This window comes from Aythya fuligula, chromosome 19, assembly GCF_009819795.1.
Source record: "Aythya fuligula isolate bAytFul2 chromosome 19, bAytFul2.pri, whole genome shotgun sequence".
NCBI classification, from domain to species: Eukaryota; Metazoa; Chordata; class Aves; order Anseriformes; family Anatidae; genus Aythya; species Aythya fuligula.
The window spans coordinates 5,050,738-5,076,379 of NC_045577.1; the positions used below are offsets into that span (position 1 = coordinate 5,050,738).

The 25,642-nt window shown below is 43.1% G+C and overlaps 2 protein-coding genes across 3 annotated transcripts in view; one reads left to right on the forward strand and one right to left on the reverse strand.

The window, feature by feature from the left end:
- Nucleotides 1-12,273, reverse strand: part of DDX31 (DEAD-box helicase 31) — a 47,278-nt gene extending 35,005 nt beyond the window's left edge. Inside the window, exons 1-13 of one of the 2 annotated variants that reach the window (XM_032200600.1) lie at nucleotides 12,088-12,273; nucleotides 10,266-10,510; nucleotides 10,001-10,076; nucleotides 9,490-9,533; nucleotides 8,994-9,064; nucleotides 8,325-8,389; nucleotides 7,845-7,889; nucleotides 6,206-6,247; nucleotides 4,371-4,435; nucleotides 3,481-3,600; nucleotides 3,008-3,114; nucleotides 2,040-2,266; nucleotides 1,502-1,678 (exon numbers count right to left, since the gene is read on the reverse strand). In XM_032200600.1, coding sequence (XP_032056491.1) covers nucleotides 1,502-1,678; nucleotides 2,040-2,266; nucleotides 3,008-3,114; nucleotides 3,481-3,600; nucleotides 4,371-4,435; nucleotides 6,206-6,247; nucleotides 7,845-7,889; nucleotides 8,325-8,389; nucleotides 8,994-9,064; nucleotides 9,490-9,533; nucleotides 10,001-10,076; nucleotides 10,266-10,510; nucleotides 12,088-12,132 — 1,329 coding nt within the window. In that variant the 5' untranslated portion in view covers nucleotides 12,133-12,273. Of the gene's footprint in view, nucleotides 1-1,501; nucleotides 1,679-2,039; nucleotides 2,267-3,007; nucleotides 3,115-3,480; nucleotides 3,601-4,370; nucleotides 4,436-6,205; nucleotides 6,248-7,844; nucleotides 7,890-8,324; nucleotides 8,390-8,993; nucleotides 9,065-9,489; nucleotides 9,534-10,000; nucleotides 10,077-10,265; nucleotides 10,514-12,087 lie in introns of both variants that reach the window. The other variant, XM_032200599.1, reaches the window with a different exon arrangement.
- Nucleotides 12,274-12,347: 74 nt separating this feature from the next.
- Nucleotides 12,348-19,068, forward strand: GTF3C4 (general transcription factor IIIC subunit 4). Its single transcript, XM_032200513.1, has 5 exons — nucleotides 12,348-12,686; nucleotides 13,525-15,345; nucleotides 16,977-17,107; nucleotides 17,991-18,079; nucleotides 18,996-19,068. Exons 1-5 carry the CDS (start codon nucleotides 12,348-12,350, stop codon nucleotides 19,058-19,060), a joined length of 2,445 nt encoding a protein of 814 aa, XP_032056404.1. The 3' UTR covers nucleotides 19,061-19,068.
- The last annotated feature ends 6,574 nt before the right edge of the window (nucleotides 19,069-25,642 follow it).

The window sequence follows — 25,642 nt, forward strand, 5'->3', positions numbered from 1 at the left end:
TGAAGTATCTAATGTAACAATTAAACAACTATGCCTCATTCAGGTGGTCCCACATGGCGATACATTTGTTGTCACACTACACCACCTCTGAGCACCAGCAACCAAAGGCCTCAGTAACATTTGGTCTGAGCATTCGCCAGTAACACCCATCCACCTACCGACACTCACACTTCCTTGATTTTACTCCGTTTGTTCTTGTCCTTTTCAGAGCTCAGACTGTCTGTGGCCTCTGACACATGATCCTATTCTCTTTCCTGGCCCTTTTTCCTCCTCCTGCCAAAATGACCTTGTCTCCATGTTCCAAGCCTTCCTCCTCAGAGTTCTAGCTAGAGGTTAGGTGAACAGGCCACTATGTTGATGACAGAGAAGCTTGATGTACTTGACTCCCAGCTAGACGAATTGTTCTAGGAAAGAAGGGAAACTTGGGCCTTGCCGACACGCTGAACCCTCTGCTGACAAAAATTAAAGAAGAGAGCACGCTGTATCTTGTTGACAATGACAGCAGCCGTGCTCAGCAGTACCATATGGGATCCACAATTTAGCTCCATTAATGCTCTTAATTTGAAGACATCAAGCACTAATTACACACTGGGTACTAAAAAGGCAAAACCCTTCCCCTGGTGCCAGCTACTTAGTGGTGTTCTGTTGCCTTAACAGCTGGTCAGGGTAGAGTTGGGCCAGACCAGGCCTGCTCGCTCACTCAGGCAGGCAGGTTGAGGAAAGGCCAGAATGCAGGGACAGCAAAGCACATGTTTCTGGTCTCCACAGGATGGGAATGAGTGAGAAAAACAATGGCTCTTCACCTTTTGCTTCCTCAGAAGAGATCTATTCATTTACCATCTCTGCTGTGCAGCTCGAGAGTGAAGCAGCAGCTCTCTCCATCACAGACCAAGGGCAGGTTCTGGGGCTGAATTTTCAAGGGAGCTCCCTCAGCTACTGAGAGAAACGCTGCAGTGACAGCTTACTCGACACTGTTCTCCCGGCAGCAGACTCCAAGCTCTCCATCCTATCCCACTCTGCTAAAACCTAGACTTATTTTTTGGGGTAATCACCGTTATATTGCTATTATTCCATCTCAGGGAAAAGAACAGGCTGTCAAGACACCATTCTTTAAAGCCAATAGGGTCAACTTCTCGGGTAGTAACATTTTGGGGCTGGGATGAGGTTTGCCTCTGGCATTAAAAGCCTTTCTTGACTGCATGAGAGAGAACCACGGATACATAAATGGTTTAAGCGTGCCCACTGGGAATACTGAATGGCTGCCTCAGCCTGCTGAAATAACACCTCTTGCCTCTTCAGCTGTGTTTTTCAGATATAGCTACCAAAGTACTTTCCAGAAGTAGGACAATATTCTTATTCTCATTAACAGATGGAAGAAAGAGGCCCCCAGAGGTGAAATGACTCTGTCCTCTCTTCTGCCCTCCGCCCCAAAATAACCACAAAATAAATCATAGGGAGTAAGGAACAACACTGGGTATCCTGACATTTTGATGGTGCTTACTTCCTGTTCCATGTTGCCGTGCAGTCGCAGAAACTCTAAGTGCACAGAGGAGACAGATGAATGTTTAGGTTGTTCAGACTCTAGCTCTCCTGAAAGGACATTTAGAAGGAGATTGTAGTGGAATTCCACTTGTTCACAGCTGGAGAAAAAGATGATCATCTTATGTCGCTTTTCAAACTGCAAGGAAACCAAAAAAAAAATTGCATGTGTCCATTTCCCACACACCTCTCCCAATTCCCTGATCTCATGATACTTCTGTGACTTCTGTTTCTGTAGATAAAATTATCCAGGAATGGGGTATATTAAGAGGTTTGACACCAAATGCTAAGCCCACAGAAGTAGTACAAGAACATGCTGCAGTTATCTCACTGTCAGCATGAAAGATGCAAGAACACCTCAGCTCTCCTGTGGCTCCCTCTACACTAGATGCACTTCAAAGCTTTAGATCTAATCCAGGCTATCCTTGACAGAGTAAGAGATGTAGGAGTGAAAAAGTGCAAAGGGCTACTTAGTAATATAAATGCAAGCAGAGTCTCACCTTGCATTTCTCAAGGATAAAAGCTGCTAACGTGACAAGCCTCAATTTGCCAGGGACCATCATGACATACTGCTTGAGCTGCTCTGGAACAGCAAAGTTTTCCTGGTCCATACAGCTTGACGGACTACTATCTGCTTGTAACGCTGCTTTGAGACTCTTCTGGTTTTCATCTGCTATGGAAATTCTGATGGGATCATTCAAACTGATATCAGCCAGCCGTGTCACACCTAAACCACAGAAAATGAAAAACACATGAGGCCCAATCTGGGGTGCTGCTGGAGGGGGTGGCGATATATTCACATACAGAACAGCTAATGCAATTCCTGTAAAAAACAAGGAATTCATGAGCCATGCTTCAAACACTGAGAGAACTTTTCCACATCTACAGACTTTTCAGGGCTCAGCCAGGCTTAGTTGCTGCAGACTCCACCAAAAGCGTCACAAGCCCTGCTTCAGCCAATTGTTATTTTACATGATAGAAATGTCTCATCCAGATAGACAGCATTTGGCAGTTCCATTTTTTAATGATGTGTGTGGAAAAACACAACAGATCTCCGCTCTATAAAGAGTCTAAGAGTCACTAGGCCTGGCTCAACTCCTGCCTCAGCAATTGACTTCTTGTATAATACCGAGCAAATCACACAGCAGCTGCCCTGTTCTGCCTTAATTCTGCATCTGTAAGGGAAAAAAAAAAAAAAAAACAAAAAAAAACACCAAACAAAAACAGTGCTTCCCAGGTTCATGGTGACTTTGCTGTGTGTGACATATGTAAGGACTATGTAAGTATATACCCTGACAGAAATTCCATTAATGAAGAAGTGTCATAAGCCCAACAAAAATCAATAGGCATTATTCCACTTCTGCAAAGGGCTTCAGATTGGGACATAATATAATAAATCTCAACAAGCTATTTCACAGTTCCCTGTGAATTTTTCAGCTAAAAGAAACACAACACGTCTATAACCTACCTTCTGTGAGTGTGGCTGAGAGCAGGACATTCTGACGTGTCTCTTTCTCAGCATTTAAAGCATTAAGTATCACAGTCACATCTTTTTCAAAGCCCAGGTCCAGGATCCTACAAAAACAACCGAGATGATGAAAGATGCTCTAAGGAATGAGAAGAAAGTCTTAAGGCAACATAAGCCAATTAAGAACAGCAGAAGTGCTAGAGCTGATCAGATCTTTGGCCCATCTAGCTTTATGTTCTACCTTCAACTTTTGACAGGCTGAGACATGTCAGAATACTCAGCGAATCTCTGCAATTGAATTGTAGAATAATCTGTCCAAAGGGGATATTTCTTCCTAATCTCAGACATCTATCTGCGGCTTAGCTGAGGCCACTAAGTATAAATGGCTGAAGAACTTTTTTTTAATGCGTTATCTAATGTAGATGCAGACAGTATCTTTATTCTTTTCCATATCTGAACACCTGGAAGTTTACCTGTCTGCTTCATCAATGATCAGCCACTGAGTGCGACGGAAATGAATACATTCTGTGGACTTGATGTGATCAACCAGTCGACCAGGAGTTGAAATAAGGATATTTATCCCTTTACGTAATCTGATTAAAAAAAAAAAAAAAAAGGAAAAGAAAACACACATATTACAAGTGACTGTGGAATAGGAAACCAGAATGAAGAGCTGGAACCTACACAGGGAAAAAAAATCACAGACATAGTAAAATTAGCAGGAATAGTACTTTCTCATTGATTAAAACTGTAATTTCTTGCACAGCCAAATTTTACCCTTAATCATCACTGATATTCACAGTGGCATACTCAGCGATACAGACAATGTGGAAAGAAATATTAATAATATTAAAAAAAAAAAAACAACATGCAAGCTCAGTTTTCTATTCTGAGTACTTTTTACTGCATAGACTAAACTTCTTTTTGTGTATGCTTACACACAGACAAATGAAAATTCCATTTTGGTTTACTGGCTTACAATACAATTTTTGAAAAGGGAAAAGAAAGATTTTTAACACCAGGAAATCTCTTCTCCAAAAAGCAATTTCCCCCATAACAAATACTGTAGACAGCACTTGGAGATAAGCAAATACAGGTGTTTGTCAGAAAAGAAAAAATACCGACACGAGAAATCATCATCTCAGAAGGCTCATCAACATTTTAGAAATAGATCCAACTGAGGAAAGTGAATACTTCCTGCTGACCCAGTCACTGTATCTGTGTAAGATCCAGGGGGATCACAGCTTGATCCAAACTCACAATCCTTTCTCCCACCAAGAAAAGTACTCTAAAGAAGAGTAGCAGAGAAAAAGGCTGTAGAGCAGAAGAACCCAAAATACAATTTAAGAAGTTGGTTTCATACCTGGCTTTTTCTGATTTTCTCTTTTCTCCCCCCATTAGCACTCCAGGCACAATCCAGGTAAACGGCTACAGAAAGGAAAAGCAAGACCAACATAGATTCTTCTTAATAAATAGACAGAGCCTAATCCAACAAATGATTTTTCTGGGCAAAAAGAGAAAAGACCAGAGCTGACTGCAGCGCGTGCCTGATTTGATCTAACAGATACAGCCTATATGCCCTTTCTCACCCACAGATAAATATCAATGGCACCTCTGGTTCTAGGCATGTAACTTGCTTCCCACGTTGTCTAGAAAATAGAAATGCAATCACTTTTGCACCGCTTTCACTCACATAATAATATTTCTTTCCCTTCTCCCCATGTAACCTAAATGTTCAAAGACAAGCTACAACGCTATTCCTTCATCTTGCCTTTAAGCAATATCCTCCTGTGGCCAAGAAAGATTAAAAAAAAAAACAAACCCACACCAGACCTATAAAGTTTATTTGTACACACACAGATCTACAGGCACACAGCCACCATGTGCACATTAAATATCAGTCTCATTGATACTGGCAGGAGTTTTTGCCATTTACTTTAATGAGGCCTGACTCTTCACCGAGTCCAATATTGCCCGATATTTACAGGGGAGATAATCAAAGCACAGGACTGTCATCGCCTCACTTGACAAGAAATGCAGGACAGACGCAGAGCACAGCTTGTAAGGATTGCACAAATGCGTGACTGGTAAATAGGCTTAAGTTTGCATGGGTCACCGCTTGCCAAAAATACTCCAACAAAACAGTTTCTAACAAAAAGTGCTCCTTGGACAGGTTTGAAATAAGAAAGATGTCTTAGCAAGATCCATCCAATATAATCTCAGCAGTTGGTATTAGAGTAATTGCATCAAGAAGAGCTCAACTAGCCTTTTTCTCCCTCTGTAATTACACAAGCAAGTTACACTCTCCAGTCAGATTGTGATCCAAATAGTCTCTTTTGGGTAACTGTAACAATTGATGGTTGCCACACATTTACGGGTAACAAAGAGAAAAATTAAAGGGTGTGGAGCAATCCAGATTCATTCTTTGATGACCACCTTCAATTGCTCGAGGTCTTGACAGACTACTATTGCTCAATATTAACAGACTGGAGTTCCAGGTCAAGAGTCGAGAAGACTCAAGTACTTTAAACCTCACCACGACACATTAAAATTTGACATGATAATTCCAGCACTACAAATATTTGGAAGATGCCTTATTATTTCAAAGAACAACAGAAGATGTGGTGGGAAGATGGATCAGACAAACCGTTTAGACACCTTCTAGCTCCATGCTAAGATACCCTGCCTCAGATAAAAGTAATATATTATCATGTAGTGATCTTCAAAAGCCTTTTAATTTCTCCAGCCATTCAAATGGCTAAGTGGCTCACCTAAATTCTAATCCCCATCTGAAATTCATCTGTCTAGTAACAGTTTCAGTAAAATGGTACTTGCCATTGTGAGTTTTCATTCATAACTCAGACTGAAATGATGGCAGCTATTTCTAAAAACAAAGCATGAAGATCACTAGACTTGTTTTTGAAAACTTATGTAACTAAGGTGCCAGAATTAATCAGCTTATTGATCATTTAATAGTTTAAAACATGCCACAGAGAAAATCACACTTAAATGTGTTTAAAGACAGACAGATTTATCTTGCAGGACCATAGATCTTGACAGATGCTGGATTTCCTTAAGCACCCAGTTGAACTCACAGGAACTGAAATTGCTTAGCATCTTACAGGAAGAGGCTCAAAGGAAAAAAAAAAAAAAAAAAAAAAAAGAAAGAAAATTGAACTGAATTCACTGAATTCTTACCTTCAGTAGCTTCTGAATCGTATCAAAACTCTGGATTGCAAGCTGTGGAATTCAACACAAGAAAGTGAGTTCTGAGAAAGCCTACTAACGGACAGCAATCCCCTCTTTGCCTCAAAAATCTGTAAGATGTCTGGATGTCTGTTCCACATATTGTCAGAATCCTAAATATGTCCCTAACTGTTCTTTTACAAGCTGCCTATTATTTTAGTCCCTTAAATAATCCTTCTTTTATTATATTTGGACCTGTTCAAAAACCCCTCTATTGGTTCAACTCCACAAGCCAGCTGTCAGGACAATACAGACTTCTGCAAGCCTCTTTGAATGCCCCAGGGAAAAAAATACGCTGAAACCACAAAAGATTTTGCTCCACTAGAAGAGTAAAAAGGAAAACTGCACAGTTTCTGGAAGAAAAAAACAAAAACAAAAAAACACAACGCAACCAAACAAACAAAACACTATGAAAAGGAAATGCAGCCCAGCAGTTAAAACACTATCTTCTGGCAGTCTGTGCATGCCACATTATCCCCTCACCTGACCCACGGAGTGATCATGCCACTGGACCTTTCTACCTCTCCATTTCCCAGTCAGCAAACCAGAGGTGGGATATACAAAGCTTGCAAAGGTAAATGCCTGGTCAGTAGGAAACATTTAGCTGTTGGGTTTCATGTGCTGTCCAACAGACATTGCTGCTGTGGCAATGAGGAAGACTGAGAGGCAATGGTGCCACCCTGACTCATTCATGGAACACGGGTATGTGACCAGGGCTTAGTTACGGGAATAAAACTATTTTAATTGCTCTGACTACACATTACGTACTATTTGCCAAGCTCTCAAGAAAGCCTATTACCTTCAACAGAAAGAAAAGTAATACCACCTGTAATTACAAGATATCTTGATAAGCGCACTCATTGGCAGCTCTTTAAACAAGCTTATGAACAGTTTCCTACATGCTTAGTATTCACACAGCATCCTAGCAAGGCACTGAGTTTGCTGCTGTAAAAAATTTAAATAGCTTCAGAGCTTTCTCCTTTCATGGAACTGAGCTGAGATATTGTTGCACTGCAGGTTGCATGGAATACTGTGCCCCAAACTAGATACCTGCCATCAGTTCTCTACATTGAAGTTATTATCATTTGACATGCACGAAAAAGGTTGATACCCTCCTCTGAAATTGCTTTTGCAATTGCAAATAACATAAATCAAATAGAGGAGTTCTGTGGAGAAACCAACTCTTGGTAGCCTCATCTTCAGCATTCACTTCTGGATTTGAAAAAAAGGGCTTTATAAGCAAAGTGTTTGTATAAACCTCCGTGCTTGCAAAGCTGATTTCATTCGTTTTCCTTACTCCTGCAGTATGAACTAGGCAAGCTTCTTCCCCCCATGTACTGAACTAGAGAGTTTCTCCAGTCCTCCCAAATTAGGTCTCGCTGCATGAGGAAACCTTAAGAGAAGTCTTCTGACTTATTTTGGTATGGCAGTAAACAAAAACGCCAACATGCATTCAGAGAGCAAACACGATGTCAGGGCAAAAAGATGCTTCCTAGGACAGTCTTCAGTCCCTGGTGGATCCACATCTACTAAAAATCAGTGTTCACACAATCAGTTTCTGACAGAAACAGAAAGAAAAAGGGCCACCTACCTCTCTTGTTGGGACTAATATAAGTGCATACGGCCCATCACTCCGCTGCAAACAGAGAAGAAAAGAGAACTGCTAAGAGAACGTAGAGCTAATACACAGGACACTTCCACTTCTAAGATCTATTAGCTGACAAAGTGAATTCTAAAGGGTTTTACTATAAGCCTGTACATCACAGTTTGGAGCACTCTCCACCCCTTTAAAAAAAAATAAAAAAATCAACAGTCTTTCAAGTATCAACACCACACCACCATCTCTTTTCTGATGTAAAGGGGAATGTATAACATTTTACATATAAGAATATTTGCATGGTTCTTAAATCATCTCAACAGCACAGGAGGATCATGTAAGTCACGTTCACAAATACAGCAAGAGATTGCTTGACCTTTTTAAGGACAGACACCGATGACTACAAGATAACAGCTGAAATTTATTTTTTTATTAATCTTACTATCAAGAGCAAATATATTTAGTTGCACCTACCTTTATTTTGGTCTTCATTCCTTGTAAAGACTGTACAAGTGGAATCCCATAGGCAAGAGTTTTACCTTCATTAAAGAGAGAAAATTGGAAGAGTTTCCATCAAAAAAAAAAAAAAGAAAGAAATGGAAATTGCAGTACTCCTGCAAATTAAAGTACCACTCACCTCACTATTCTTAAACTGAAACCAGAGCCTGGAAATGTTTTAATTAAGTAAGAAGTTTCCAAAAAGGAAGATTGACAGACTATTCTCTGAGGGTTTACACTAAAAAGAAGAGGTGGTGGTATCCCAACTAAGATCCATCTAAAGAAATAGCTCTGTCCACCCAAGAAAATGTAACATCAAGACAGTTTACTGTAGAGCAAGCATGTAAGTTTGTATGATGAGAGCGTGTGCTGCTTAGCTCCACTGGCCTCCTGGCCCTGCATCCCCAGCACGAGCCTTGGAACAGGCCCATGTGCAATGGCTGGCAGCTGCACATCAACATTCAGTCCCAGCACCGGCTTGTCACAGAAGTTTGCACAGCATCTGTCTGTGCCATGGCAGTCCCACGCCAGGGTTCTGAGCCTGTCACTCTTGTGAGCTGAACTGGGAACATGATGTTTTGGTTCTTTAATTTGGAATCCAGTTTAAAATGCTGTAGGAAGGGAAACTGGCAACTAGATACTGACCTGAACCAGTCTGAGATCTCACTAGAGCATCTTTGCCTTGCAGGAGCACAGGGATTGTTTCTTTCTGAACACTGTGTAACAAACAAACAAGTCAGGAAATACAGATGCAACACAGCATGGAAACTTAAGGTTTAAACATACGTTGACTGTTTCAGAACAGTTTACCCCAATTTCCACATGTTCACCTCTGCTGTATAGCTACATCAGTAGAGATGAGTTTTAAGGGAAGTCTGCAGATACACATCAGATATGATAGATCAAAAAAGGGTGATTTTATGATTCCAGTACCAAATTAGAAGCTAGGATTACAAAGTTCCGTCTCCAGCTATGACAATGACTCACTATGTAACTTATGAGTTACATTCTTGTCCCAGATTTTGAAAGAAATAAACCTGATGGGAAGTGGGATAGCCTAACAAGTACTGTGGTCTTCACAATCCAATTAAGTATAATAAACAATCAATGAAGTGCAAAGTTTTTATACTGATTTACTTACTTGGTCATACTACATATCTTCAGGACAGTGGTTATGGTGGATATCTAGGGAGAGAATTAACAGGAATAAACAGGTTTCATTGTCAAGCTGTCTCTTTTTTTACTTTTAGAGTACAAGATACAGCAAAAACCAGGAGACTGATATTTATTCTCTACATTACTTGTCCAGGGCAGGCAGATGGAAAAGTTCCGATGTCCTCAAAATATTTCTAATAGCTTATCAGAATCATACCATTGCTGGTACATTGTGAAATACCAGATTTATTAAAATACTGCACCCCTAAATAGCATTTTGTGGTTTTGGTATTACAGATGCATACAGTGAAAAGTGCTGAACCTCTGTGTTTTGGGTTGGGTTAGGATACTGGCCAGCACACTGAGCTAAGAGACTGTGATACAAAGTACTGGTGAGCCTGTTCAAGGTACCATGAATAAAGGTGCACCTCTCATCCCTCTAAGAAACACCACCCCTTAAACATCCTGTTAAGGCACAGAGCCTTCCTGCCACTCACCAGATGTGGATGGAGGTCCAACTGGCTAAAAGAATCTGTAGTGAAAATACTTTCTTGTACCTGCTGCACTGCTTTTCTGAGTTTGGGGAAACAGAACAAAACAAAGCACATGGTATGGTTACAAATCATACATTAGTAATCTATGTAAACAGCAAGGAAACAAAAAAAAACTGGCAATTATTATGCCCAACCAAGGGCTAGAATTCAAGACACTGAATTTCAAGGCATTGATTTTTTTTTCCCCCCTCCTCTTTGTGTAAAATACCTGTGAATTTTTGGGATATCAGGGTTGTTTCTAAACAAGCTTGATGTCTTAACGAAAGGTTTGCTTTTCTGGCTTTCATTTTGGTTGTCAGTCAACTGCTTCTTAGGAAGAGATTTCTGTGACAAGCTTCCCTTTTCCCTGACGTTGGTTTCTGTAGCACATTTCTTGAAGGCATTTATCGGTGGCTTACGTTTCGAAGGTGGGTTTCCATGAGGTGACTGGAGCTTTCTTTTCAGAGCATTAGACTGCTTTGATGTCAACAAACAAACCAGATAGCAAGAATACATTAATGAATGGGAATTAAGTAAACAATACCATTATTTTGCTCATGGTGAACAGAAACATCAGCCCCAAAACAGAACCATTAGTTTTAGAATCTCCTTGACTAAAGAAGTGAAGTTTGATTTTTGCAGCTAAGCAGTTCCTAGTTTAACAAATTCAACATCATGCCTGAGACCCCTGAATGCTACTAAAATTCAAATAAAAATCTAAAGGCATACATGGTGCTTATCACAAAACGATTTTGTCTAGCTTCTCTAGTAACTGAGCAAAAATGCTTAAAAATATAATAATAATGTATCTCTCAAAAGTTTTACAAGCCTTCTCCTTATATTAAAGCCATCTCTATAGCCTTTTCTTTCTCTGGGCAGCAGGATGGCCTGTCCTTCACTCCAGCCTGTGCTTCTGCCAGCTTCAGGATTTCTAAGCTTTCCACTACTTCTTTTACCAAAACTGGTTTCTTTTACTGATCTTCCAACCACCTGAAGATTCTTTTTTTTTTTTGCCTTCCCAATATCTCTCTGTGAACACTGAAGAAGAAAATTAATTTAGCTTCCTTTGTCCCCAAAGCTCCTTTCTATCCCCCAGCCTTTTCTCAATGAACTTGTTTTCCTTGACACATTTGCAAAACTCCTGAAACATGTGAAATCCCTGCACAATCTCGCTTCACTTTTTTCCCTCTCTTCCCCACTCTTAGCTGGGCACTGTAATTTTCTTTGTCCCCCCCATGAACCAGATCATTCTCAAGCTCTATTACTTTTTTCACCTGCTTCTTCACATTGTTGGCATTCAAGAACTTCTCAGATGTGATCCTCGGTTGCTGTAAAACATATTAAGCTCCGCTGAGTTCCAAGAACCCCATCAGCTTACCCAGCCGAGGCCCTGCACCGTAGCTGACATCGTTCACGCGTGGCTGGGCAAACTTTGCCAGGTTTGGCAGCAATCTCCCTTCAGCTGTTTTCATTACCCCTCTGTGCTTTCTCCCCAGCTCCATTTACCCTACTTGAAACAACACAGCTTTCTCCAGGCCCTCCCAAAGCACACTTTGGGGAAGTTGGTGGGGGCATTCTCAATAAAATAACATCCTGGCTTACCAAACCCCCCCCCAATTCACCCCAAACCTCCCTCCTGCCTTGCAGCTGGCGGCGGCGCTGCCCTTCCCCGTCCCACCGCTGCCGGCCGCCCGGCGCTTTAAGTCCCGCTTCCAAATGGAAAACGCCGCTCTGAACCCATTCTCGCTCTTTTTTTTCCCCAAAACTTGTGGGGAGAAGAGCACCTAAAGCGCCTCGCAGCGCTGCGGGGGTTTCTGTAACTCACAAAACCACCTCCGCCACCCCTTCACCATCATCATCATCATCATCATCTTCCTCACAGCACCTCACACGTGTCCGAGCGCCTCCGGGGCCAGCAGACGACCCGGGCACAAGCGCCCCTTTTCCACCACCCCAAAACCCATCCCCGACCCCAAAACCCATCCCCGTGCCGGGGAGGACCAGCCGGGACACCCCACACGCAGCGAGCTTCTCCCCGGAGCCCCACTCACCCTGCCAGAGCTCAGGTTGAGGAGCAGCGCCCCTCCCGCCGCCATGCCCCGCCGCCTCCACACGGCTCCAGGAACCACCGAGGGAACCCAAACTGCGGCCGGAGCCCGGCTGAAAGGCGAGGAGGGGAGGAAAAGAGGGGAAAACCGAGCTCCCGGTGCCCCCTCAGGCAGCGGCGGGGCAGCCTCAGCCGGCGGCCGCCGAGGGCTTCGGCGGCGGCGCAAGCGCGCAGCGGGCGGAGCGGCCGTGAGGCGGCGGTAAAATGGCGGCAGCGGCGGCCGGGGCGAGCGGGGGCAGCCCGGCAGCAGCAGCAGCAGAGGAGGAGCCGCCGCTGGGCCTCGAGTCGCTGGTGGAGGAGGCGGCGGCGGCGGCGAGCGCCGGGTTTCGGCTGACGGCCGTGAGGAGGGAGCCGGCGGTGAGGCTGCAGCACGGCGTCAGCGGCTTGGAGCCGCTGGCCTGGTCGGAGGATCACCGGGTGTCGGTGAGCACGGCCCGCAGCATCGCCGTGCTGGAGCAGCTGAGCGACGTGCAGGGCGGCGGGCAGGAGATGGTGATCCACCGAACCGCCGTGCCCGCGCCCGCCGCCGCCTGTTACCTCAAGGTGAGCTGAGTGAGGGGAAGGTAACGGCCCCGGGGGGGCAGGGAAGGTGTTTTGTGTGGGAAGGAAGCTCAAGGGATTCGAAAAGTTTGCTGTTTTTGCAAGAATCGCTTCAGTTCTGCTCCTCCGGTAACGGTTTCAGGAGGATTTTAGGTAAAGATCGTTCTAGGGTTACTGCTGGAGATGAAGGGTTTCGGCTTTGTGTTTCTGTGGGATGTCTTGATTTCACAGGCCTCAGCACAGGCAGGAATCAAGTCTGGCTGTGTCTTGTTAAATTATAACTCTGTTGCCACAGATCTATTTTTTTTCCCCCAAAGTTGAGAATATGGAGTGACTGGCGTTGAAATACCGAGTGCTTTGCAAGTTGTTAAATGCGTACCTTTACGCACACACTTGAGAACAGAAGTCTTACAGAATGATAAAATAGACTAAGTTGGAAGGGACCTACAAGGATCATCAAGTCCAACAACTCCTGGCACCACACAGGTCAACCCAAAAACTCAGACCATATGACTCAGAGCACAGTCCAAAAGCTTCTTAAACTCTGACAGGCTTGGTGCTGTGACTGCGGCCCTGGGGAGCCTGTTCCAGGGCACAAGTATGAAAACATTGTTTGGTTCAGCAAAGATCCAGTAGCAGGAAGTCAAAGCTATACAAATTCAGGTCAACAGCGAGGCTTAAATCTTCAAGATTGAGGTTAATTAACAATTAATTTGAACACTGTAACATAGGTTGTGATAGGGTGCTTGATTTCAAGGGAGAATTAAATCCAAGAAACTCTACTTAAAATATCATTCTGAAATGTATTTAAACGTGTTTTTTTTTTGTTGTTATCTTTTAGGTTGGTCCAAAGAAGGAGGTAGCAGAATGTAGGGAAAAGTTCTCCAGTTCAATGGATCCCACGGTCAGTCAAACGTTTATGCTAGATCGAGTGTTCAATCCTGAGGGGAAGTCGCTGCCGCCAATGCGAGGCTTCAAGTACTCCAGCTGGTCACCGCTGGGCTGTGACGCCAACGGACGATGCCTGCTGGCAGCTTTAACCATGGACAATCGATTGACCATCCACGCAAACCTCAACAGACTGCAGTGGGTGCAGCTGGTGGACCTGACGGAAATCTATGGCGAGCGTTTGTACGAAGCCAATTACAAACTTTCCAAGGCTGACACTCCCAGGGGAGAGCTAGAAGACTTTGCTGAATTTCAGCGGCGGCACAGCATGCAGACCCCAGTACGCATGGAGTGGTCGGGTATCTGTACCACGCAGCAGGTCAAACACAACAACGAGTGCCGGGATGTTGGTAGCGTGCTCTTAGCAGTGCTCTTTGAAAACAGTAACATTGCGGTTTGGCAGTTTCAGCTTCCGTTTCTGGGTAAGGAATCAATTACTTCTTGCAATACCATAGAGTCTGGAATAAGTTCTCCGAGTGTCCTGTCTTGGTGGGAATATGAACATAACAACCGAAAGATGAGTGGACTTATCGTAGGGAGTGCTTTTGGGCCAGTTAAAATTCTTCCTGTCAATCTAAAAGCAGTCAAAGGCTATTTTACGCTAAGACAACCCGTAGTCTTATGGCAAGAAATGGACCAGTTACCAGTGCACAGTATCAAATGTATTCCACTTTACCATCCCTACCAGAAATGTAGCTGTAGCTTAGTGGTGGCCGCAAGAGGATCTTACGTGTTTTGGTGTCTTCTGTTGATATCCAAGGCAGGTCTGAACGTCCATAATTCCCACGTGACAGGGCTTCATTCGTTGCCAATTGTGTCTATGACTGCGGACAAACAGAACGGCACAGTGTATACGTGCTCCAGTGACGGAAAGGTAAGGCAGCTGATTCCTATATTCACAGATGTTGCTTTAAAGTTCGAGCACCAGCTGATTAAGCTCTCAGAAGTGTTTGGCTCTGTGAGGACTCACGGAATAGCTGTTAGCCCCTGTGGTGCGTACTTAGCAGTTATTACGACAGAGGGCATGACTAACGGTCTGCACCCCGTTAACAAAAACTACCAAGTTCAGTTTGTTACTCTTAAGACTTTTGAGGAGGCAGCCGCGCAGCTCCTGGAATCTTCTGTTCAGAACCTTTTCCGGCAAGTGGACTTGACAGATCTCGTACGCTGGAAAATTTTGAAGGAGAAGCATATTCCTCAATTTTTACAGGAAGCGCTGGATAAAAAGATTGAGAGCTGCGGTTCTACTTACTTCTGGCGGTTTAAGCTGTTTCTCCTGAGGATTTTGTACCAGTCAATGCAGAAAGCTCCCTCAGAGGTCATGTGGAGACCTTCACACGAGGACACAAAAATACTGGTATCTGATTCCCCCGGAATGGGCAGCACTGAAGACGATCAAGAGGAAGGAACTTCTAAACGAGCCAGCAAGCAGAACCTATGTGACACAGGCAAAGGTATGGACATAGATGACACTGCCGATGATTCTCTTCCTCAGTCAAGTGAGATAGGAGGCCACGAGCCAATGGAAGAAAAGCTGCTTGAAGTACAGGCACAGATTGAGGCAGTAGAAATGCACTTGACACGAGAGCACATGAAACGGGTGTTGGGAGAAGTTTATCTACACACATGGATTACAGAAAACACCAGTATTCCCACCAGAGGAGTCTGTGACTTCTTAATGTCCGATGACGGATATGAGGACAGAACAGCACGAGTAAGTGCACCTCTATGCTCTGGGGATTCGGTGTTACTTCTTTCACCCCCCTCCACAGCCTAAAAGGAAAACGCAGCTTTAGGGGTGGGAAGGAGAACTGTAATCGTGTAATCCTTGCTAGACAGCTTCTGTAGAGCACCCATGGTAAGTTTCCCTGCCTTGGAATTGTGGAATAGGAGGGAATGTAAAAACAGACATTGAAATCTGGATCAGGTACAAAAGGAATAAACGTGTCTGAGTTTTTGTGAAACAAGGAAGAGGATCACAGTTTATTCCCTTTTAAGTGGGGTTAGAACATGCACCGAGAGAGAAGAATGTTTTTGTGGCTAGATCTACTTAATTTAGCATCTCTACAAAACTAAACTTAGGTGATTCTTCCTCTAGCGAATTACACCTGAAGTTCTAACTTTCCAGAGTTGCAGCATCACTTCTTAAAGTATTTATTATGCAAAGTACTGTGACTGTTCAGGTGGTACATCTGGTCCTGTCGGTGCTCCACAAACCTTCCATGAAAATAAGTTAAAGAGATTCTGAAAGTAACTGTTTTGTGAGTTAAATATACCATGTTTATGGCCTGAACCTTCAGACACGCTTGCATTTATTGCAACGTGTAGGGTAAATGTGGCAGGAAATATGTGATCAGTGAGCCCTGCGCTGGGCAATGAAGTTCTCTGAGTATAGGCAGCAGACAAAGAAAGCATCAGTGGGAACACTGCCATCAGCCTCCAGGCCTTAAGACTTGATGACAAGAGTGTCTCAGATGTGCCTGTACCTCTTTGAGCAGAGAACAATTTTTTTCATTACCTACATCCTTAAATCACGTGAACTCTAAATATCAACCTTTACATTACATTCAGAAAGACAGAGGAAGCAAGCACGGTTTCTGTTGCTGATGTAACGTGGTGTTCTCTGCTGGACTTGCAAGGCAGCAGGCCACACAGCGTGGCCTTCATAATTCAGTAGGAAAGCATTCTGGGAGAACTCCTGTGTTCTTCTGGTGCCCAATTACTATGAATTGGAGGCCCAACACATTGCTTTTCTTACCTTGTAAACAAGATTCTTCATTTTATAGTGATTAAAAGCTGCCTGCCAAACTATTTTATCCAGTTTGCTGTCACATTTTAAAGGTTCTTGGGATGTGGTTTGTATCTACTGAAATGTCAAGGATAAGTTCTATCATGTAAATGTTCTGCTATAAACATTATGTATCCTCTAAGATGACTGCTGTAGACATACATCTCACTAATTTTTGAACAGGATTTTTTTTTAGCACATCTTCTGTGATACATACAAGAACTGAAAACACTGCTGTAACCATCACTGGCATCCCCTAAGTGGTATGATATCAAATATTCTGCTTTTGCAATTAGCTTAACCTAAGACTGATTGCTCTTAAGTTCTGTATCCCTGTGGTATGGGACAGATAAATCCAGGTGATCATATTTCAAGAATAAATTAATACATCCCTGTGACAGCCTTACGTTTATATTTCTTTATATGATTTCGGTGAAGCGGATAGGTCTTTGCATCCTGTAACTCATTCTGAAATCACAGTATCCTGAGAGACTTTTTCTACCTTTCAGTAGGCAGCTGTCTCGCTATAAACGATGCTGACTGCTGTGTATTCCCAGGTGCTGATTGGGCATATCTTAAAGAAAATGAACAAACAGACTTTTCCAGAGCACTGCAGCTTGTGTAAAGAGATCCTGCCATTCACTGATCGCAAACAGGCAGTCTGCTCCAATGGACATATTTGGCTCAGGTAATCTGCTCTTCAGAGTTTTTTGCCCCCTCTGCATAAATTTAACATGTTTAAATAGCTAACTTAAAAATATTTCCTACTGCTGGAGTAGAAAGTCATGAAGCACGTTACCATGCTGCAGTTATCTGCATTTTTTGTGGCTCTTCCCTGAGAAAGAAGGCACTGTAGATTGGACTCGGTTCTCTTACTTACACTGTTTTCAAAATAAAATGCTTTTGGTCATCTATTTTTTTTCACCAAGCCAGGGGAGGGAGGGAGCAGTGAAAAAGTAGAGAGTAGGGAAAAAAAATAAAAAAAAATCAAGCACCAGTCATCCTTTTGAACAGCACATGAAAGAGTTTGTTCTAGCTACTTCAGCATTTGAAAACAAAGTAATTTAAGAGGAAATGATTGGAAACAACTACACTGAGAAGTCTGAAACATCTAGAAAAAGAAATTTTTCAACATCAATGTATTGGGATATGATGTTTGTCCCTAGAGACTTAGCCAGTCTGTAGTCTGTCACTTCAGAAAAACTTTTACCACCTAATCCTGTGTGCTATTTTGGTTAAGTAGTCATTACTTTCGTGTAATGATGCTTTGGTTCCTCCCCTGCACAGGAGCTCTTGACCTCTTCCACTGTGTGCTAAAGTTCTTTGGCCAACGATGAAACCTTTTCCATAGTATTTTGGGTTTTGGCCTTTTCATTTATGCGTACACTTGGGAAGTTTCACTTAGCTGCATGAATAAACCATTAATTTTTGTTCGATGTGGCTCACAGCTGCCCCTACTCAGAAAGTAAGGTCTTTTGGGAGCAGAACCCAGCCTTCAGTCAGGACACAGGAGCAGGTCACAAAACAGTAAAACCCCGAGCCTTGTGATAAAACGACTTGTCCTTTCACAGGTGCTTTCTAACCTACCAGTCCTGTCAGAGCTTGGTGTACAGGAGGTGTTTGCTTCATGACAGCATTGCACGGCATCCAACCCCAGAAGGTAAACTGCTCCTGTAAGGGCAGGATTATGTATTCTTATCAGCGTAATGACTTGAATTTGTTTCATTAATTTTTCCCCTTGTAGGCAGCTATGTGAAGGTACCAGTGTCATGCATTTCGTGGTCTCTTGCTGCTGTCCATGCATTAATGGCATATGTTAACTACAAAATAGCAACTACAGAAATTATCTTGTAAATACTGTGTTTTATGACAGCTGGTAAACATGCAACCTGTGCTGGAGAGCTACAGCTGTTAGTTTATATTCAAGTTAAAGCAATGAGTTAGCTTCCAGGTCTGCAAATGCTGAACATTTTTGACGTCCGATTTCAGAGCTGTATTGCTCCAGCACAGGTTAAGAAAAAATTGGCACCTTGCTGGCTTAGGCTCCAAACCTGTTGTAAGAACATCATCCGGGCAGGCTGCGGGGGCCAGTCAGCCTTTGGGCTCTGTGTTTTCACAGCTAGAGGACGGACAAGCTGTGCCAGAAAATGGTTTTCTTCTTAACTGCTGCATTTGAAGAAATAAATCATGGAGTAGTCTAACAGTTTGTCTTAAAGTGTAGGTGATGGCAGAATACTAAGAGCCACCAAGAGACGAACAATTAATAGCTGTGTTCTCTGGGAAGACATTATCTCATCTGCTGTTGCCAGAACATACATATGTCAGCAAAAACTGATGCAGTTCTGAGGGGGAGGGAATCCTATTGATACTTTTTCACTGCCCCTGAGGTATTCCATTCATCGCTAAGGATCAACTGCAGAACTTAAGGTTCTGTACAGAGAGGCTGATTAACTCTCAGTTAATCCTGCATGGTGAATATACACAGACCTTGAGGTTTACTATTTAGTTTGTCCATTTCAGCACCATTTCTGTGTTCATCTCTGCCTCCAGCTCTAAACAACTTTTCTTATTTGCAGATCCTGAGTGGATCAAGAGGTTACTGCAAGGACCTTGCACGTTCTGTGATTCTCCTGTCTTCTAGAGAAGAGCTATGTAAAGACTGAAAATACTTTCACTACTACATAAGCCCCCTTCAGTCTAGAAGGATAGAGGGCACAGAAATAAACACTTTACAGAAAGGGAAGACAATGTCTGTGACCCTGTAAATAGAACACTGGAGGTTCTAGAAACTCCTTAGGTCCAGAGGCCATTCCATGCTCCAGAACCAGGAGTACACCTGGAAGATTGAGTTCATAAAGCAATTTGGAAACACACCCCATTGAAGTATCAGCAGCTGGACACACTTCCTTTTACTGAACAGAAGCTGAAATCTTAAGGTCGCAGCGTGAACTGTCCTTTCTGCCTGGACACCGTGTGATTTCTCAAAAGCTAGGACGGGAACAGCGGATCTGCCTCTTGAATAGTCTTGGTGGGTAGAGAAGGCTTCAGCTTGTAGTGCTTGTTTGCTTTTTAACAAGTACTGGCACTTGCTGCAGAACATTAAACTATCAAAATAATTTGTGGCTCTAATTTCTTGCAGAGTGAAGCAAATGCCAGTTACAGCCATACGAAAGAAATTGGCCATTACATTAGTTTCACTTGCATGGTCTGTTCTGAAAGTAGGAGGACTGGCTTTTTCCTGGGCGAATGAGAGGCGGTCTGCGCGCGCAGGATCAGTGGAGGGGGATATTGGGAGCGCTGGGAAAAATCGGCAGTCGGCTGTTGGCCGTTGAAGAGAGCAGGTTGCTTGTACTGTGAACACCTGTCAAAACGCCTTGTCACGGAGAATCATGGAGCGTTTACTGGAGCAGCGATACGCGATCAGATTTTGTGTAAAGCTTGGTAAAACGGGCAAAGAGACTCACGACGTGACTAAGGAGGCCTATGGTGATGCTGCCATGGGTAGATCGGGTGTTTTTGAGCGGCACAAGCTATTCCGAGAAGGTAGGGAAAGAGTGGAAGATGACGACCGCTCCGAACGCCCTTCGACCAGCAAGACCAATGAAAATGTGTCGCGAGTGAAAAATTTACTGAACCGTGATCGCTGGATGAGTATCAGAATGATTGCTGATGACTTGAGCATTCCTCACACCCAAGTTTTTGAGATGGTGAAAGAAAATTTAGCCATGAGGAAAGCGTGCGTGAAGTTTGTGCCGTGAGTGTTGTCAGAGGAGCAAAAGGCCAACCGGAAAGCGATCTGCCAGGATCTTCTTCATCATGTCATCATGTGAATGAGGAGCCCGACTTTTTGGATAATGTAGTGACCGGTGATGAGACGTGGGTGTTTGAATACGACCCGGAGAGTAAGCGGCAGAGCACAGAATGGCAAACCCCTGCTTCCCCACGCCCCAAGAAAGCACGAATGAGCAAATCCAAGCAAAAGTCCATGCTCATTTGTTTTTTTGATTGACATGGAGTCATCCAAAAAGAGTTTGTACCACCTGGACAAACAGTTAATGCAGTTTTTTATGTGGAAGTCCTCACAAGACTGCGAAAACTCATTGCTCGTGTCGGCCCAGCCATCGTCAACAATTGGCGGCTGCACCATGACAACGCGCCGAGCCACACAGCACTGCCTCAGCCCCCCTACAGCCCTGACTTGGCCCCGCCAGACTTTTCTCTATTCCCGAGAATAAAATCGACGCTCAAGGGGAAGCATCACGCATCAGTAGAGGTGCTTCAAGAGGCCGTGACGAGGGAGCTAAACAGCATTCAGGTCCAGGCGTTCCTGGAGGCGTACGAAAACTGGAAAACTCATTGGCAGCAGTGTGTAGATGCGGAAGGGTGCTACTTTGAAAAATTCTAATCATTTGTTCTATTCTCCTGAATAAACTTTTTTTTTTTTTTAAAAAATGAGTCCTACTACTTTCAGAACAGACCATGTAAAGTCTAGAAGACTTAACTGCCTTTCAACTATTGTAACAGTATTGCAGTCAGAAGGGTCAAATTGGCTGCCTGTGTCAAATACGGATCAGTAATAATTTTTAATGTAATAATTATTAAACTATTAGCAATTCGATTAAACACTAATATATATATATAACTTCCAATGCTCATGTCTGTTGCCCCACTTTCTTTTTCCAAACTAAGCTCTAACCACTTCCTAGCTTTTGCCAGTTCGCCTTCTGTTTCACTTAACCCTCTACCACCAAGAATCTTTTCCAGTGCAACTCGGTACCACAACCATTGCCCATCTACTGTACTTGCAATTGAACTGAGTCTCCCTGATATGTTGCTTTACAGAAATGGGACACACAATTAATCACTCCCAGCGGGCAGTTTCTTGTTTCATAATAATGCAGTAAAAGCAAACCAAAACAAAAACCCCAACATGGCTAACATGTTAGAGGCAAAGTTTCCACAGCTGGTCTTGGAGCCTGGTAAAGCTTCTCTTGTATAACCCTGACTTTTTCTCAAGAGATTCATAAATATGCCAATGATGTAGCATGGCTGAGCCCAGAAATTTATTCTGCTTTCTAACCGTCCTGTCAGAAAAAGATTCTTTCTGTCTTTGGCATCTAGTTCATATGGGGAGCAGGAGAATCCTTTTCAACTTCCTATGCAGCGTTAGAGGAATAATACCTCTAAAATATGTATGGTTATATGGTACAGTTGTCTTGTTAACTTAAAAAACATGTTGTCAAATAATATAAAATTCATGTATTTACATTCCTCAGAATATGAATTTGGACACTCCAATGTGCTGCCCTGTTTGTGATTCATGACACTTCTGACTGTGTGTGACGTCCTCTGTAGCTATTTGAGGAAAAATCAAGGAATTGTCCCAACAGTATCAGTCTCCAGCAACGCATGCGTGGATTGGTGCCTACGTTTCCTTGATTTGATGACTATGCATATTTTCTCAGTGTTCCTTAACCTTTAGCAGGAGCAATTTTTTTTTCAGCTAACATTAAAACACATCAGCTGTCCTTACTACCCAGTGTTTCATGCATTAAGCATGATAGTGCTTTACTCAGAATAATATTAATATGGTAGACTAGAGCAGCATAAGCACATTCATCTGTAAAATAATCAGTCTTGTTTGTAAATAACCTTGGAAGTGATACCATAACTGTATTAAAGAAATGTTTAGTTTTTTATTGCCATGCACTGAAAATTGTGTGTCTGGGTGGAAGGAAAATGTGGATTGTGATAGTATCTAGTAAAACAAAGTCAGAGTAACCTTGGTACCTAATTTGTGCGCAGTCTGAGGCAGGCACTGTACCTGAGACAGCATTTCTGTTCTCCTTCCCAGTGTTAATGAGGCTTGGGGGAAACAAAACATCTATTTTTCAGCACGAGCTGAACAGAAGGGTTAATTTGTGGTGGTAGGGGAACCATTCTGAGTAGAAGCTCCAAGACCTCATCCAGACAGTCCTGACCAGTTCTCTCAGTGAGTAAATGTTCCAATTTAGAGATTCACCTGATTCTGGAGGCAAGAGAACTTTCCAGAGCCATGTATAAAAGTTTTTTTTTTTTTTTTTTAAAAAAAAAGTCAAATATAATTTTTTTGATACTGGTTTAGAGACCATAACAACATCTTGGTCTGCTGAAACATCTAGCTGACCAAAAGGCTCAGTACACTTATCACTAGATGACATCCTGGTGCTCACTTCTAGCAGTTCTTTTGATTTTCCCTAGAGATGTAATGCTTTAGCCACATAGAAGCTAGTACACCTAGCACTAATATTTCAGCATTAATGTTTATTTCCCTTGTCTTGCAAGGCAGTAGATACTCAGTATACCATTGCCCGTTTATTTAACCTGATTTATGACTGCTGGGAGAATGGAATTTTAAAGCCAGTGATGTCGGCTTTGTCTGCATGCCAATGGAGATCCTTTAGCACAAAGCTTTCACTTCTCACCCTGACCCATTCACAACGGGTAAAGAGGTATTGTGATTTATTTATTTTTTTAGAACAATCATTGGTCCCTAAGAGTATTTTTAACCAGTGTAGACTTGAATAGAGCAGCACACCTCAGAACAGGAACTTCTGATGTTGGGCTTACCCGAATTTTCTGCCCAGCTACCAGCTGAGACTTCCTTGGAGAAACCTGTAATCTGTCTTGGACTCCTGCCTTCAGTTCTAGGGTTTAGTGGGGTTTAGACCCATTCCTCTTAGAGTTCAGTAGCAGCCTGCAGAGCTACAGCAGCACCCTGCTGCGTTACCCCTTCTGCTTTCCCTAACCAAAACCTTTGCTTTCATGCTGTGTATGGGGAAAGCAAGTGGATGAGGGTGGTACGAGCACCTGCTGCCAGGTCCTTGCACTATTTTGCCCTGAACAGAGCTGCCTTCCCAACTAGTACACAGTGGAGCTGTCCCATGTTATGGCCCAGTCTGGTCTGAGACACAAAGTGAAGTATTTGAAGAATAAGCCCCACAAAACCAATTTACTCACTAGGTCTTTGCCCTAAGCTTTGCAAGATAAACGAGTGAATAGTTAAAAGCTCTCAATTGCCTGACCATTTGGTAGCAAACACAAGAGTTTCTTGTGCTGACAACAAGCCTGTCACTCTTCCCCTAGTATGAAGAAATCCAAACCGTTCAACAGATTAGCAGGACAGCTCTGGGCTGGTTTTGGACAGCTGTTTTGTGCCTTGCTGCTACAAATGCCATTGTCTGAACTAAGGTGGAAGTTTGAGGTCATTATGACAGTGTCCTGAGTGTCCATACTGTATATTTCTAGAGAGGAAATACTGTGGTTGCTAGTAGATACACACAGGCAAATAAATATTTCCCTGATTTTCTTAAGTTTACTAGGTTTGATTATGCAGCATAACACCATTTATTCTAGCCTCATTGAGGGATTCTCAACATGAAAGAGCTGAACGCAAACATTTATAGTCCTAGTTAAGGGTTAATAAACCCTACTTGTGCTGTTATACCCTAAACTAACATTAATAGGAGACCTGTTTTTACAAGTTTTTCTCAAATATGAAGCCTTATTGCTTACCCAGGCTGTGAAACAGCGGGCAGCTGTGCAGGCACAATTACTGGAGCCTCAGTTGCCACCTCTGGGTATGGCATCAGAGGAGATAACAAGGAGAAGAACCCATCCCACTCCTCAGAGCCCTCACCACAGAGCAGGCTGGCGGTAGTCACTTAAGCTGTTGCTCAATTTGACATCTTTGGGTGCAAAACACACAAGGTCAGTATAGTAGCAATATAGGAAACGTCAAAATCTGGTGCCACAGAGCACTAGCTTGTCTTATTTTTGCAGCCAGCCTCAGAGCACTGGTGGTCATGGCAAAAGTCAGATTTACAGTGAATACCAAAATTAACCAGAAGAAAAAGCTTAGAGGATCTCAGCTAATAAAGGTGAAATGCTCAAAGTAGTTAATCTCGTCCCCCTTTTTGGGTTCCCTTTTGGAGCTTTCTCTATCAGGCCTGTAAACGCACAAACTACGCTTGCATTTTAGACATACACTGATGAGGGCAGGGGTTTGTCCTTTAACCAGAGCTGGTACCATGTTCTGTGTGGAGATGCCTGCTAGTTTACTGCTCCACTGGCAAAGCTGCTTCCCCCCTCCATGTGGGTAAACAAGGACAACTTGAGCTTCAAGTACACCTAGATTCTTGCCCTACCTACTGAAGTTGGAGGAATCATGACAAGACAGATTTTTGCCTTCTCTTGGAAGTCTCAGTCCAGGATGGTTTTTCAGTTTGTAGAGGCTAGTGTGTACGTACAGCAATGTCTACAGAGCTTTTGTTTTCACTTCTCACGGAGGGCCTTGTGCACATACTGTCACTTAAATTAGTCTGTGCAATACTCCGCTCTAACTCACACAAGGTATGCATTAATACTTCACACTGGAGGTGTTCCCAGGCCCTTGGTGTCAGCTGGAACATTTTATTCCACCGCGAAATTTTATTAGTGCTGATTCAGTTTTTAGCTCTCTTTATTTGCAAGACCTAGAACTCCTGCTGGTCTGTCATCTGCGTGCATGATCTGGGTAGTGACCTCAGGAGTGTCACAGCTGCCTCTGCACGACCAGCCAGGACTGCTTTCATTGTCGCAACGCAGCAGGTACCCAGGGCACTTATTAGCATTAACTACACTACAGTTCAGAGCAGAAAGTGGAGTGATTCCCTGTGCTGTCTTAGGCTGCAGCTGAATCAATCCAAATGTGAATATCTGAGTTGGAGCATCTTCATCGCAGGAGGACTCACGCACTGCTGAGAGCCTACAGCAGGAGTTACAGGGCCATGCCAGCTCCGCAGCATTCTTATTTAATGCTAAAATTAGGAAGCCAGTCCTGAAAAGGGAAGAGTCAAGAGCCATCCAAATGGAACTGTTCAGAGAAAAGTTTGATTTAATTGCTCTGCTAATCTAATTGATCTCTTCGTGCTACTTCAATTCCATTCCAGGGTGCGAGTGTTGTAGCTGGCAGACCGTGTGGTCACCAGGCTGAATGAGAAACAAAGCTGAGTTTTAATCTTTACTTCCTGGATTCTTCCTTTGAGACTTCGTTCATGGAGGGTCTGACAAAGCTGCTGTGAATATTGATGCTGTGTATATGGCACGTTTTGTACATATGAAGCAAACCTGGATGAATGTTTTGTATACTGCGACAGTAGCATTGTAATCCTGCTCCTTTTTTATTCTAAATAAATAAAGTTCG